This window comes from Blennius ocellaris (assembly GCF_963422515.1).
Source record: "Blennius ocellaris genome assembly, chromosome: 17".
Taxonomy (NCBI): Eukaryota; Metazoa; Chordata; class Actinopteri; order Blenniiformes; family Blenniidae; genus Blennius; species Blennius ocellaris.
The window spans coordinates 8776334-8792905 of NC_137666.1; the positions used below are offsets into that span (position 1 = coordinate 8776334).

The 16572-nt window shown below is 41.6% G+C and overlaps 2 protein-coding genes across 5 annotated transcripts in view; both read left to right on the forward strand.

The window, feature by feature from the left end:
- The first annotated feature begins 8 nt into the window (after positions 1-8).
- LOC308142355 (uncharacterized protein) lies at positions 9-13086 on the forward strand. Its single transcript, XM_080512711.1, has 11 exons — positions 9-5704; positions 5961-6164; positions 6395-6575; positions 7214-7360; positions 7478-7577; positions 7876-8036; positions 8180-8244; positions 8322-8524; positions 9476-9555; positions 9908-10069; positions 11272-13086. The coding sequence occupies exons 1-11, from the start codon at positions 147-149 to the stop codon at positions 11380-11382; spliced, it is 6972 nt and encodes a 2323-aa protein (XP_080368837.1). The 5' UTR covers positions 9-146; the 3' UTR covers positions 11383-13086.
- Positions 13087-14382: 1296 nt separating this feature from the next.
- sptb (spectrin, beta, erythrocytic) overlaps positions 14383-16572 on the forward strand; it is a 43367-nt gene continuing 41177 nt past the window's right edge. For 2 of the 4 annotated variants that reach the window (XM_080513181.1, XM_080513178.1), the window contains exons 1-2: positions 14383-14594; positions 15748-15828. The gene's annotated coding sequence lies outside the window, so the exon portion shown is untranslated. Of the gene's footprint in view, positions 14595-15747; positions 15833-16572 lie in introns of all 4 variants that reach the window. The other 2 variants (XM_080513180.1, XM_080513179.1) reach the window with 2 other exon arrangements.

Here is a 16572-nt window from a genome sequence, read left to right on the forward strand (position 1 = left end):
CAGCGCCATCAGAGGCGTATTGGAGTCAGCACGGCTCCCCAAAGACAACGCAAAGCGATTCAGCGAGGAGGCCTTCTCAGAGCTCACTGTTATCGGATTCTGTTGGCAGGGACGTTGTACAGAAACTGGTTGAGGATTTTGCAAACATGCAGACCACTTCGACCTGCAGCCCACACTCTCCAAGCAGCTGCAGTGTGAGGGAGCCTGAAAACCAACTGGTACTCACGGATGCCTGGTCCTCCACTGATGCAGCAGATAGCCCCAGGATTTACAGTGAGTCTCTACCTTTCCAAAGAAAAAGGTTGCTCAGACCTGCGGAGAGCAGCAGCAGTCCCAGTCCGATTAGTATGACTCTTTCTGACTCACAGAGTGGATCTGGCAGCTTTAGTTCTACAACGAGCACCGATGGTGTGAACATGACAGTGCAGGACTACAGCCTTGAGGTTTCAAGAGATTCTCAGGCTCCAGTAACACCAGGAGATTCTCTAAATTCCAGTAATCAGAGGGATGTAGCACCCCGTGTTGAGCAGGTCGGACGATCAAACTCGATAGAAAAAACTATTATACATAGTTCAAATGACAGCTTTAACAAGCATCCTGCATCGTCAAATCCAATTATTTGCTTGCCATTGTCTGAAAGTCCCCATGCCATCCAAACAAAGTCAAAAGTGATGCAAGTGTTTAAAGATGGACTGGAAATGAATGCTTCTGACATTACAATGTCTTCTGACAATGAAACTCCCGCTGCGTGTTGTCAAACGATGTTGCATTTCTCTTCAAATCTTGCCAACCAAAGTCAAGAAGTGGAGGTGTTGCTCCCAGCTGCAAATCCATCTAAACCTTCCATTCAAGAGGACCCAGTGTGTTATCAGGAGAGTGGAGCAGAAAAGTCAAGAGATGTACACGAGTTATCTGTGAGGACGAGATGTGAAGATGCGACCCTACCGAAGGATGAAGCTAAAGGCACTGACCAATCCGTTGCACGACAGGATGACATTGTTAAATCGACTTGTAAAAATTCCAGGAAGAGGAACAAAGACCAACAAGACTCTTTTATAGGGAGCCTAAAAATTCCAAAAAGGAGCAACAGAATGAAGATGGTTACTTTCTACCTGTCACCAGATGACTGCCAGGAAGATATTTGGCCTGATAACAATCCCACGAGTGACTCAAAAGAGGAGCAGTCACCCTTAGAAAATGAGTGCCCTGGTTTTCATGCCGTTTGTGGTGGCAGCCTGAAAGTGAGACAAAATATGGTGGCTTCAGTGTCTTTGCCAAATTCTGATCCCACGAGAACAAAACTTGAACCAAGTTGTCAGATTTTACAGGACTCTCAGTATGAACTTGAACCTGGAGACAGAATGTCACGATGTGGCACATCAGTGGGGAATAGGAAGATTGTTCAAAAGGAAGCTGCAACTGTGAAATATGTAGGCGTGACAGCAGAATGGGGAAATGACGAGATCGAAAACTACAAAAAAACAAATGAAAGTAGAGAACACTTGTCCAAGTCTGACGCTATTTGCAGTGCCATTGATCTGAGAATTTCAGAAGTGGTAAAAGACCGTTTGAAATTGTCATTGTTGGACACTAATTGTACCCGGAAGAGCCAAAGTCTGAATGCCCTGTCATCATCTGCATGTCACATTAGTAGTCACGCCTCTAATGCAGATGAACACAGATGGACAGAAAAACAGCCGGGAGATGAAGGGGGTAATCAAGTGAAAAAGGGAACAAAGCTCAGTGGACATCCTTCAGTGGAAAACATGACGTGCAGAAATACAGTGGACCAAACGGAGCACCTGGCATCGGATGTGCTCGAGGGATTGAGGATAAGCCACGAGAGCTGCCTGCTTAAATATTCTGAAGGAAGACAAACTATCCACCATGCTCTCGATGGTACATTTAACACACCCGTACTCACACCTTTCGTTTTCCAAAACTCGCCTTCAAAAGAACATGGCAGCACGTCAACTTTCGGTCTGAACAGCCATGGAGGACGTGTAAACCCTGAGAATCCCACATTGCGAGATATTAGCTCATCCCCGGTGAATGATTCATCCTCATTAAAAACATGTGCCGTTTCTCAACGGATGAACAAGCCAGTAACTTCATTATCTCAAGAAATAATTAGTGTTGGTAAAGATGCAGTTATTTCAGGTCTTTATCCTGCCATCAATAATATTTTCACAAAAAGTGTGAATAGCCAGATGTGTTCAGATTCTGCTTCGAATGCTCACTGTGTCTCTGAGCCTGTAGCTCAGCATGTAACCTCACTGCCTGCACAGATAAGCCACGAAGCACTGTTCGATAAAAAAGTAAACTCTGCCTGTACAGTAAAAGATGAGGGCTTGAAAGATGGATTCAGTATTAAAGCTGAAGATTGTTATTTATTGGAACAAAACTCAGCAAAAACAATTCAGCAACATCTCCAAAATGGTTGTGGAACCTCTTCAGCCATGATGCCGGCAGCTGAAGATGGATTACATCAATTCAGAACAGACACACACCACTGCAACCAGAGTACTGTCACTCCTGGCTTTGGCGCTACATTTGAACTGGACCCTACAACAGGAGGAAAATCTTCGATTGGAGTACAGAATCAGTTCAGCCTTCCACAAGCAAAATCCCAAAACTTGGCCCACGCTCTAATGGAAAATATGGATTACAGTGACAAGTGCCAAAATGTATCAAATCCACCATGCAGATCTGAGAAAGATACTCAAACTGACAGCAAAGGAGATTCTGTAATCAAAAGTCAGGAAGAGGAAAGGACCCATCAGTTACTCTCACAGGGTGAAGCACTGAGGGCAAAGTCAAACTGTAAAAGCATGACAAGTTTAATTCAAGAAGGCAGAATGCTGCAGGAATATGGCATCAAAAATAAAAATGGCTTTCAATTAGTAATGTGTAAAGAAGCAGCAGATTGTGGTACGCTGTGTAATTCTGCTCTTGCCTTGAAAAAATCCAAGACGAAAAGGGTCAGAAAGCCTCTCTTCAGGACTTGTCCCAATTCTTCCTCTGAGTCATCTCTCAAGTCATCAGATGAGGATGATGAGGATAACAAACCTATTAGAACGCGCCACAGTGGGCCAACATTAAAATGGGTTAAACTGGGCACTCGGGATAATGGTGAACAGGAAGTGAGAACAGTTGGAAGCAAAGCTGAGGATAATTCTGCTTCAGCCTTAGCAAGCCAGCCTGAACCTAGAGCTCATAGAGAAAGTGTTGAGAAAAAAGATGTGAAATTTAGTAAAGATTCTTTACCTCCTCAAGGTAAAAAGAGCACAGAAAAAATCAATCCATACTCGAGGAAAAGTGAGCCGCTACAAACTCCAAAGTCTCAGGGCTCTCCTATTCATTTCGCCTCCAGTGACATCAACCCATTTTTTCACCAGTGGCAAGAGGACGAGTCAAACCAGCATTGCTTTAAGAACCCAGCCTTCGGAAGCGCTGCTGACCTGTCCTGTAAATCGCCGCTGTTAAACAGCTCTGAGAAACGTATCGCACGGTGCTGCAGTGTAGACGACGGTTTAAATGGGCAAGATTCTCCTTTCACCTCCCATCTCAGCACATATGTAACCAACAAGGGGCTTTCCAGTACGCTCAGCAGTATGGAGGACTATAAAGAACAAACCACATGCAGTCAGCAGTCAAGTGTGGATGGACACAAACGCATAGCCGGCCCAACGGTGAACAGGAGCTCTTCAAACAGTGACATTCCTGGAGGTTGTGGTAACAACTCCACTCAGGTTGATGAGATCATGTTTGTTTACTCATCAGACCACGAGTCCCATGGGGGCGAAACAAGGATAAAAAGTAAGGCTACATGTGAGCACAGTACCCAGACTGAATGTGGGCCTTATACAACCAGTAATGGTACCAGCGGTTGTCCTGTGAGGAGGAAGGACCGTCACAAAAGGAGCAACACTGATATACCCGTATCACTGAAAACCAAAGTGGATATCAAGAAATGTCCAACGTGGGCCAGTATGGAGAGCATGTCGGCTCACCTCTCCAAGCTGATCGACAGCACCTCAGACCTGCTGGGCGACATACAGGGTATGAGGACTGGTGAAGTCCGCAAGTCCAGACCAAGAAGTATCAGCTCAGCAAATTATAGCAGCTCGTGCGGTGAGTTTAATGACCGCCCCAAAAGAGACTGTTCTACACAAACAGCTGCAGATGTTGGGATTCAGACTGAAGAAGTCACAAGATCATTGGAGAATCTAGCACCCAGAGAAAACTCCAAGTCTAATGAAGTCAATGTGATTGTCAAAGTGATTGGTTCTGAGGTTGTCAGTGTCTGCCAGGACAAGAATGTGCACTGTGTGGTCAAAACAAGAGCTAACACTGATGAGAAGATACAAAGCATGCCCGATCTGAGGGCCAGCACCTCAGAGAATGATCCTATGAAAACACCATGTGGAAAGACTGTATCTAGCTGTCAACGACATGTAAGATCTGCTCCTTCTCGAGTCTCAAAGCAATACCCCTCAAATGTGCCGAGCCACAGAAATATCAGAGAACATGCCAACTCTCGCAAGTCATCAAAAAACTGCCAAGAAAGTAACAACACTTGTGATGCAAACTGTCAGTCAGCTTATACAAAGAAACAGATGATCTATACTGATCGGGCATCATCTCCCATTCTCACTGTGGAAACAAGACTGCATATGAGGCACAAAGGGAAACAATCCACTGTATCTCTTTCAAAATACAAGAATCATAAAACAAACCATCTCTCTGAGTATGACAGACTTTCGGTTCCCTCTGTCTTAGATGACATTCAAATACGCAGGCCAGAATGTAAGCCTTCCCATCCTCAATCGGGATCGGTATCACTTGAACATGTGAGTGACGCGAGTTGCTCAAGCCCTAAAGGATCAGATAAGTGCTCTTTAAGTCTCAGTTCATCACTGGATAGATACGCAGACACTTATAAGGGAAATACAAATTATACCGACGGGGACAGCCACCATCCAGGTTCCAAATCGCAGGTGACTTCTGAACAGTGGAGATCAACTTCCACGAGAAACGGTTCGATGTTGCAAAATCAAATGTCTCCCTTGTTCGGACTGACTGGTGCGCACATACAACAGCCGTTTGACTTCCCACGACCTCCAGCTGATTCCGGCAGCCTCTGCGTAGATTCCTACAAGCTGCATTCCGATGGCGACAAGACTGAGCAGTTTCCAGAGGACGAGCAGCTGTCAGTTTTAGCCAGTGAGTGCAACACTGACGTGCTTGTGAACATTGAACCTGTCACCAGTGTGTTTCCTGTTCAAAACCGTCCGACAGTCCCAGAGGACCTCCCCATGCACAACAAGTTCACCAACTGGTCTGGTGTCAATTATCCACAAGGTTCAGCCAAACGAGCTGCGTCGGTCACCCCCGAGCACAGCAGGAGCAGAAACTGTGGAGAACGAGTTGGAATGGACGGCTTTGGTTCCAATGTCGAGTGTCCGGCACAGAGTGACAGAAAAGCAAGAGAGATAGTAATGTTGCGACAGGAGCGAGAGCAGGTGATGGCAACGGTCAGCCTCAACATGAACCCGACACCTCTGACTGTGGAGCTGACAGAGGCTAAACTTCACTACGGGCTGGGAAAGACGGACGCTCTGTTAAGGATGATGTCTCCCAAGTCCAATGACGAGTCCAACCTGCAAACCTCTGCTCCCACCAAACAGCAGCTATATGATCGGTGGGTATACAATACCTATGATGTTTGTGAAATTATTTAATTGCAGATTTATGTTGTTAAAAAAAAAAAAACTTTCCTGATTAATGAACAGATAAACTTAAATCTCATCCAATTTTAAATACATAACTGAATTTAGTAGTTTACTGCACACATATTTGGGCTGTTAATAATAAATAACTGAGGTGCTTTAAAATGAGTTGCGCCCTTTTTTGGTTTGTACTTATGCAATTCTATTATATCTTTATTATTCTCTTAGTCACCGCAAGAGTATCAAGGTTTTGAGGCAGGAGCGGGAGGAACGCCTTCAGACTTCTAGAAGAGCTCGTAGTCTGAGTCCTGGTGAACGTCCTCACTCCTCGTCACAAGATCCCGTTGCTACTTCCAAAGTGTCAACAGCTACGCCAAGCAGGCAAAAGGAGCACTTTCAACGACTCCGCCAAGAGGTGATCGACAACACCAGGTAGGGCAACTATCACCTGAGTCTTAGATTCACAGTAGCTGCAGTTAAATGCAGCTAGAAGTAAATAAATCAGAAAAAAATTGAATATTGAATGTAATATTTTAAACAGATGAGAGTGTCTCACTGTTGGAGAAAATACAGTGGCATTGAGGAAAAAAAAGACACACTATGTATGGTAATTTGAGTTTTATATACATGCATATCTTTTTTTCCCCTTAAATTATCCACAGAATACCAGATCCTCCGAAGGAAGGCCAGTACCCATCTGACATCGAGCAGCTGCTGCGCGACTACAGCAGAGCTCGGGAAGAAGCCAGGACCGAGATCGCAAAAGCCCGAGAACGACTGCGAGAGAGGACGGCGCTGGAGAAGAGGAGACTACAACAGCAGGTCTGCTCGCAGGAAGTCAAGGTCAGTTTTTTTTTTTTTTTTTTTCATGTGTCATTTCAAAGTAGTCATTAATTTCCTCCAAATGTCAAAGTAGCACATTCGGGTTGAGATGGATTTCAGAAAGAATTATGAAAGACCTCCTCTTTAAAGTATGCTCAAAAATGTATAAAACGCTCTCCCTTTGCTTAAAAAGTGCAGGTATTATGAGATCTAAATGGATTTCTTACATCTGAAGTTTCATCAAATTCCAGTCCAGTTTTCAGTAAATGAAAAATATCTTCACATTTTTTTCATCACGCTTGTCAGAGTTAGAAACCAGAGTAGGTTATTAAATTTAATTTAATTTTGGGCCATTGATGGGTTGTTTTGTCCGGAACCGTCTGTAAAGGTCATAGAGCAACGTCTGAGCTCTTCTCCATTTCGATGTCATTACATTTTAGATGGTACCATTAAACTTAAGACTTGTGACTCAAAAAATACCTTTTAATTTGCTAAAGTAGACATAGAAAAATTTGAAATTCATGCTAAATGGTCTATAGAATTAAGCACATGAGCATAGTATCAGCTCTTTAAAGTTGTAGCGTCACATTGCAATGGTTTGATGGATAATAGGTGTTATCCAGTGGAATTAACTGACATGTGTTCGTTTTGTTGGGCAGGATGACCTGAGGCATCGAACACGAATCAGCAACAGCACCTTGTGCACAGGATCCAGTCTGAGTCTTTCCTCTGGACCCACATCAGGGTACAACAGTGGTAACACCACCCAACTACAGCAGAGCAACAGATCAGTGCTGACAGGACAGGTTGGTATAGTAAAATCACCTTTTCTAATAGATTAAAGAAAAACACAATTGCTGGTTTTCTGTCATTTTTAACTGAGCAACACAGAGGCTGATTTTGTTCAATCTGTCCATGTTCAGATCACGGGCTTCCAGGATGAAGAGCCGAATATCAGGGCACGTCCTCCGATTTGTGGCCCCCATAGTGTGAGGACACGGAGAGCCTGGCTGTCAGCTCAGGGTGAGAGACTGGGAGAGACGCTTAACCTTAAATTGCCCTGGACAAAACATCTGTGGAGTCCGATTATGAGCATTGAAATATTGAAAATGCAAATGCTTATATTCAGTTAGAATTTTTTTTTTCTTGACAAAGTATTTATGTTATAGACACAGAGAAACACAGAACTGCACATAAGAAAACATGCAAATGCCTTAGTCAAGCCTAACCTGGACGTTGTTGCTATGAGGCCGGAGTGCTAAAAACAACACTACACTGGATATTTTTGTCTTAAATTTCCATTAATGTTTTTTTTTTTTAGATGTCCACTTGGAGCTTCCTGTTGGTGGGTTTGACCCGCTGATGACGTCGTCCCCTTCAACTCGTACACGCCAACGTACCACGTCCTTTGGCTCCTCCTCCTCCATATCTACAACCTATCAGGACATCGCATCCAGTCTCCTGGGCCGAGCGCTGGCTGAAGTAATACAGAACTTTTTTTTTTTTTTTTTTTTTAGCAGTGTGTCGGAGACATTTCCTTCATACGACTTCTGTAACTGTGCATCATATATGTTTTTTTTGTGTGTTTCTATTTTACCTTTGATTGTAAAGTTGTTTTTCTTCAGGTGAGACTGGCCTCTTCTGGGGATTTGAGCAACCTCGTCATGGCTAAAGCCACGGCCGGTTGGATGTGAGTTCAGCCATTTTCAATTATTAATCTTGTCATCAACGTTTTTTTTTTTAAAAACGCCTTTGTGTTTTATGCAGGTACCAGGGAGAAGAACAAGGGATCAAGGCTTACTACAGGCCCTCCTCCAGCCGGTCTGTGCACAGCTTCTTGGGGGTCGGCGAGATTTCCAGACCCGTGGAAAGTCTGTGGAACGTCATCTGCCAGCTCTCCAAGAGCCACTTGTATAATCAGTCAGTCCGTTCTGTATGGACACGACCACTAGATGACAGCACTCAGCTGGGTGAGCTAACATCCCAAAAACATTCATTTTCCTCTTTATAAAGGGGAATCTCTAAAATTATGACTTTAAGTAAATAAGCCAGAGGAACTTAAACTTACTTAAACTATTATTTCAAACTTTTTGTGTTTCATTCTTTTTCATTTTGAATTCTCAAAAGAACATTACATAAGCTTCGATTTATTTATTTTTTACCATAAATATATTTTTTTTAATTAGTTTCTTGTGTACTTTATAATACTTGTGTCTTGTATCAAGACATTGACCCAGAATGACTTTAATTGATTAAACATACTAAACATTCATGATTTTAGTGAAATTTCTACTTTCTCTATTTGACTTTAAGGAATTTTTTAATATATCGGTAAGTACTGTATCATACAAAACATGATCATCATATTTTGTGTCGAATGTGCATAAGAACAACTTGTATTTTTAAATCTCAGCCACCTATTCAAATAAAATGCACTTTGCCTCAATAAAGGAAAATAGCTGTGTTTTATAAAAACAATTGCGATGCAAAAGCTTGCAAAAATGTCTGCATTTGTGCTTAAATAGAAAAGTAAAACATATTTATACTTTTGTCCAGACAGCAAAACTATATATATATATATTTCTCCGAGGCATTTTATTAGATCTTCAAATTCACTCTAAGTACGCGTGCATACTTCAACAATCTGTAGTTCAGTGCAGCGCAACCTCATTCATCACTGCCAGGTTTGTTTGTTGCACGGTCAACTGCGTCCTCGCACCTGCAGTATGTTTGTTTAATTTCTGCAGCGCGCCATCAGCTCTTCCTCAGCTCATCTGCTCTGTTCTGTGCAAATATGGACTCAAACTAAAAGTTTTTTCACGTTGTTTGTTTCATGGCGATTCATTTAAATGTTTGGAATTGGAGTTTTCCATTTATTATTTATGTAAAGTTTGACCGAACGTCCCTTTGTTTCTCTTTAGTTTACATCCTGACGGATCCGTCCGCCTGTCACCTCAGCCAGCCGCGGGACTTCTGCTGCATCAGCACCGAGTCCAAACAGGTGAACACAGCTGCAGGACGAGCCGGCCGCTCTCACTAATTACCGCCAAGGAGGAGGTCCAGAGGGCATTCGTGGTTTTAAGGGAGAAAATCCCATTTACTCATATTAGTATGACATGCAGGGAGCAATTTAGCAGCACAGCATAAATGATCTCCCCAATACTATGAGGAACATGGTTGTTTAGAAGCCACTCATGCACGCAGGACACAAAGTGTAAACAACACTGACCCAGAGGCGGTGAGGAGGAAGCCGTGTCAGCTGTTGGCGATCACTGTCGGCGTGTCGTCGCCCGTTGGCTGATCAAAAGGCTGCACAGCTTGTTATATTGATGGCTTCTCTCTCTCTGCCTCAGGGTGGCCTGCACGTGCTGGCAATGCAGTCTGTGTTTGATGAGTCTCTGCCTCGTCCCAGCGTGGACGCCATCCGCGGAGAGATGATGCCCAGCTGCTGGGTTCTGCAGTCGGTTCGCCGGAGTGATGGCGGAGAAGCCACCAGAGTCCTCCTCTTGCTCCAGGTGAGGGGTGTTTGATAGGAACTAATCCCGGTTGATGCGCCGTGTTTCCAGACTCCCGACAGGCTCACAGAGTATATTAACTTCAGTCACACACGACAAAAAACAAACAATAATTCAGAATTTTGTCAGTAATTTCTTGTTTTTGTTGAAAATCTCTCATGAAAGTGTTTATACAACTGTGTGTGGTCACTTTGAGAATAGACATTTGGTGATGTTTAATTAGCGTCCAGCCTATTCATATTCATTTAATCACATTTTAATTACGCTGATTATGATGCTTAAAATAAAAAATCCTGTTTATTTGCATGGAACATTGAAAATGTTCTTCGACATATCACGGATCACATGGCAGCTCCAGTATACAGTTGAGTTTAATTTATTGCCGTTTCAGTCACTGTGATACTACCCAGGTAAAGTTATCTGTAAACATAAGTATTTATGTGCCGCAGGATCCTGGATTCTATCGTCTGATCTTAAGTACTATATTCAGGTTTCAGTGACAAAAATTATATATTTACATGACATGAACAACAGCTCTGTCTTGTGAGCTTTCAAAAACACTGAATTTATTGTAAAACCTTTTGTATAGTGCATTTTTTACATTTGCAAATTATATATTGACAACTTCACGGAGCAGAAAAAGCCTTGGATCGCACTGATGTAATGTCTTGACTTTATTATGACTTTATTGCACTGCTTTTATTCAGTGAAGACAAATATAGGTCCGAAAGCTGAAAATGAATCAATTGATAATCAGTCCATACAGGATGAGATCGTGCCTTCCACACGCACATACACACACAAACACCTACACACACTGGCGTTACTGTAATCTGCAGCAGGACCAGTTTATGGCTCGCTGTTGGCAGGCCTCTCACTGTTAGTGAGATTAGTTTAATGGAGCCGAGGCTTGTCGATACGCTTTTTTCCGATGTTTTTTCTCCCCCAAGTTTATTTTTGGAGCTGCTGAGAACAGCACAGCTCTGAAAGGATCTGCAGGTGAAAGGAACGTCTCAATTTCAACAAAAACGTGAACTGTATAGTCTTATGTCATTTTAAAGTCACTTATTTTATTATACAAGTCAGGTCTCAGTGTTAAGACGAAGTGATTAGTGTTTTTTTTTTTTTTTTTTTTTTTTTTTTACATATACCCTCCTCTCAGATTTGTCGATTCAGCACAGCTTCTTTGTATTTTCATCCAGCTCGACCTCGGCGCTCCATCTTTTCCTCCTCGACTCCTGAACGCCGTCACCAGAAGACAAGTGGCCGTCATCGCTGATCTCAACGTTTTCCTGAATCCACAGGACACATGAGAACACATTAGCAGCGAGCACTTAGACTGAACCGGCTCCAATACAGAGTCAAGCTTCCTTCTTTTGAATTTGCACCCACATTGTTATTTACTTGACTCTTTTTTTTTCTTTTTTTTTAACTTTCAGGGCACTGTTTTGTTTATATCCATTCACAAAGTTGAAGCAGCTTTTTTTATAAGAAGTATTTTTTTTTATTTATATGTAAACGTATGAATATTTTTTTAATTGTACATGAGAATGAATGCTTTTGACAAATCTTCACTACCAAAGATTCATTATAAGCTGGGATTACTGATTCTGTAAATTCCATATAGGTTAAAGTCTACTTATAGAGAGCAAAGCTTGCTACCTAATCCTTTAATTCAAGTGATAAACGAGCTTAAACATTCAGTTATACCTTGATAGGTAGAAACACATTTAACACCTTTTAAAGCCTGTTATCTTAATGTAATCCTACAATAACATCCTCCCAATAACATTTGAACATTTAATATAACTTTAAGAAGTGTCCATTTAATATGATTATTGAGAAACACATTCTTGAGATGTATTTCCCACACATGAGCAATCCCCCCCTCAATGTATACTATCCATCTGTTACAGACAGATGAAGACAATTCTCTATGTGTTGAATACACATTTATGCATGTGTACAATGCAAATTTAACAAATAGCCAAAGTAAATTGAACAAGTTGTCCCCGTCTGTTCCATAGTTCCTGCGCCCACTGTATATTTTCTCACTTGGTAGCCTCAATTCAGTAGAAAATCATTTTAGTATCCGTCCAACAGAAGCAGGTTTTGTAGATATAAACAATGTTGTAGATCTGGAGAAATGAATTAGCTGCGCTTCAGTCATGACTTTTATATGTTTTAGCTCCATGAGTTCTGTTGATGCCAAACAGCATCCGCTACACAAATAAACAACAACACTAATTTGTAGCTGAACAGGGAGGTGTTCGATTCGAAACCGTGAACCTTTTTCGATGCAGCGTCAGACAACCTTTGAACCTTCGTGGCTCGAACGTGTAACCGACTGAAGATATGGAACATTTAAACTCGCTCCACGGGACGACACTCTCACGTTGCTTGGTACCCCCAATTTACATAAGCTCACGCTCACCTCTTTTATGTTTTGTTTTGTTTTTTATTATGATTTTTTTTCAGTTTTATTTATTTGCTTCCTACTGCCTCCTGTTTGAAATGCTGTTGAATGTGTTTTATAGTTGTGGCTGTTTCTTTCTTCTTCACAGCTCACCGCTGCTTGCACAAAACGTTTTGTTAATGCATATATTAATATTGCATGTTAAAAGTGGATTTCGTGTTGTGCGGTATTGAAACTATGCAGAAGCTGATCAAAGGCAGGGCCACTCTGGGTCACCTGCATCTGGATATGAAGCCATATTAGTCGCAGCTGAATCAGCCGAGGGTTCAGGGCGCTGTGCTTCTGCAGCTGCAGTTCAGAACGAAACTCGTTCCTCCGAAGCACCAAAGAGAAGGAGACCGGTAAAGTGAAGGCAACTTTTTCTACGTTTTGTTTGTGTGTGTGTGTATATCTATTAAAGTGCCTATTTTGTTTGTAAAAACATTTTTAAATTATGTTTTGGTAATGTGATTTATACGTTTTTTTTTTTATTATAAACGTTTCTTTCTTGCTAATTAACAGTTTTTGGCCATGTTTGGTCTTTTTAAAAAAAAAAAGAAAAACAATAAATACTTTAAATTAAAAAAATAAATGTTTGGGAGTGAAATCTTTTTCGGTTGCAAAGCAAATTTGTCCCAAATAAATACACTTCATAATTCTGCTAATGTAGAAAAAAATGTTTTTTAGTCCTATGTTTATGTATAAATTGTTACATAACAGACGTGACAGTGAAGAGGAAGAAGAAAAAACTTCAACTTGATCAAACAGTTGACAATGGAAAAGGAAACCCTTTTTTTTTTTTTTTTTTTAACCAAACAGCTGGTGGTTAAAGTTAGTAGATAGTGAATGAATACTGAGTGAGAATGAAAAGGAAAGTATAGAGTTGATGGATTTAAGAAAGAATACATCGTGAACTTCCAGCTCCGTTGAAAGTCAACACTGAATTTAGTCTAAAACTATAGCAGCTCAACTAGAAAATGACCATGAGCTTTTTAACAGCTTTATCACAGACTAGCTCAGATATTGGTTTGTTGGATTACCCAAAACAATTCACTGAAGGCCACACACTTAAGATCAAGTAGATCACTTTATGTCTACAATAATATAAGATTATCAGAGAATCAGAATCAGAATTAGAATTTTTTTTTTTTATTGTCATTGTTCCTCTTAAAGTAGCACAATGAAATTAGAAATAGCATATCTCATAATGAAACGGTGCAAACAACAGGAAGGGCAAAGATAATTAGTGCAAATAACGTAAAATCAAAAAATCTGTAGAACTGCAAAAATAAATAGCTTTTTTTAGCTGCAATATTCAAGTGTAGTTCATTCACACATCACAATAAATTGTGGTTAATTTTAAAATTTTCACAATGTCTGGATGTGTGGTTACCTTTTAGATTACCTAATGATAGGTAATTGTAACCTTTTCTCATATATTAAAGTCCAGACTCGTGGTAAAAGTTAAGACTGTGTAAGTCTTTTCCTTCCTTTCTTCAATTTTACACCTCTTTTTTTTGTCCTGCTTAATTGATTCCCGATCCTGCAGGTGTTTCCGCTCCTCCTCCGACTGATGGGTCTGTTTAGTGATTAAAACTATAAACAAATAAATAAATATTGGGTTCTCCCAGCCGGACTGCAGTGCTCTAAGCCCTGCGTGAAAATGCCACGCCAGAGGCACGCGCTGGAGGTGACATTTCTGAGTGTGAGGGAGGGTGTGGGGGTGTTTTTTTCAGCGATTAGAGCCCGGCCCGGGTGGGGGGGTAAACAGGAGACCAGAAGTGCCTCTGCCATTTAGAGGCACCAGCCCCTCTTGCCAGGAATGTGCGTCCCCCGCGCGCTCAGATCATGTACTGGATGCGCCAGCTTTATTTTTAACCCGGCAGGGTGGGTCAGTCTCTGGCTGTCGGGATCGGGAATGACCGTGGAGCGCGCTGCGCCTTCAGCCCCCGTCCCTCGTGCCCGGCGCAGAGCCTTTCCCTACTCGCGCGCTCACCAGGACCCCTCCGCTCCAATGGGATTATAATCACAGCAGATTCAGCAGAAACATTCTCAGGACAACAATCAAAGGTAAGTTAAGTGTCAAGTCAAGGCGCCACTGGGTCTATAAACTTTATCAAAAATGTGGCAACGGTCGATAAATTCCAGACAACTTGTATTAATTCAGTGTATCATTGTTGTTGAGTTACAAGTCCTAAACACCTGTTGGTCCCAACTGCCACTCTAATGACTTAGGTTTTTGTTTTTTTTAAAGCCATACGCCTATTGTTTATTATTTGTTTGTGTCATAAAAAAATTGAAATTAGGCGACACCTCCGAATTTCTGAGTGGCACATGTATTATCTTTAACTGGAAGGAGGCAGGAGCGAGATAAAACTCAGCAGAGATACGCTGCTGTGCGTAATTGCGCACCTCTTAAGTGCGCCTTCCCAAAGTTATGGAGGACGCGTTGGCATTTCAAAAGTGGCAAAAGTTGAATTAAGAGACCTCTTTGCTGGTAAGAAAGGTTGTGTTAAAGTGTCATTGAAGAGAAACTACAGTTAGTAACTTATACTTAACCTTTTCCAGAGTTGGAGTCAGTTTAAAATGTGCCATGAGATTTAAATCGAAAGCTGCATATTATGACATATCTGTGTCACATTGTTTTTGTCGAAAATGTTTACATATTGTACATAAATTGGAGGAACAATCATTTAAAAGGCACCATAAGATGAATGTTCCCTATTAAAAGGCCTCTGGGAGGAATATTTACACTACTGTTTACCTACTTTCCTCTGTTGAATCCTCTCAAAGTCATTCTGCTTCCATCCCTGGATGAAAACAGCGAGTTGACTTTTGCAGCGGCACAGAAATGAAATGCTCCCAGCGTTACAGAGACGTCTCCTCTTATTCCCCTTAAAAGGACAAGTGTGAGCGTGTTGCTCTGTCTGGAGGAGCAGGGACTTCAGTGTAAACTCTCCAGGAATAGTTTACTATCGATTCTAACCTCTCTTGCAAGATTACACTCACTATTCTTGCAGCACTGACCACAGTAGAAGTGTTGCCTTCATGATTATGTACATAATCAATGTGCAGAATAGATTATGCACTATGACTTCTTCTAACACTCGATTTCCGCCATGTTTGTCCTGATGTCCTGATTGTTTGTTTGCTGATTCTATCCACTCCGAACGAACAATCCTCTTCCTTATTGATCTCCATCCACTTTGTGTTTGTGTCTCAGATTTGCTCTCAGCTGGACCGCAGGCCTCCCCTCTCCTCCTCTGTCCACTTGCAGCTGCTGCCACAGTCTCACACACACGCTGTAGGTCAGAAGTCTTGACCACACCCATCTCTTATTTCATCCTCTCCATCCGAGTCGGCCGCAGCTCAGAGTAACGCGCTCGCTTCGCCCCTAAAGCCCCGTGCTGCTCGGAGTGCAGCGCAAGCATCGGCGTGGAGTTTATTTACAGCTGGAGGAACGCTCTCCAGAGTAATTATTCAAAATATTTGTCGACCATGTAGTTTTGCACAAAAAGACGAAATAAGGGAAATAGCTGCAGTCAAGTGCCAGACCGTCAAATGATTACTTTCTAACTCTGCCAGCCTGAAGAATAAAAAAAAAAAAATCCCATTCACACCTTTTAATAATTCTTTCCGAGGGAATTATGCGCAGAGCTGCAGGAAATCAAAACACTACGTTGCGTAATGTCCAGAAAATAAACAAAGACAATCTGAGCCCAAACTATCCTTGGATATCTGTGAAATATCCATCTGACATTTTTATTATTCCTCTTGACATTTCACTCCATGTTGGAAAAATGATCCAGAACCTCTTACTCACATCTGGTCACAATGTGCAGGCACACAATAAGATGTATTTACTGGGACCTTTATCTTCTCCAGGTGACAGAAAGAAACAAGTGGAGCCGAAATGTATTAAAATTAGTCTCATAAATAAAGGCCCAAATGTGCAAGAACTTCAAATGTTTTCTATGTACACCCAAAATCTTCAAGTTAAAAAAAAACTATTTAACTTGTGACTTTATTTTGCCATTAGTGACGTAAA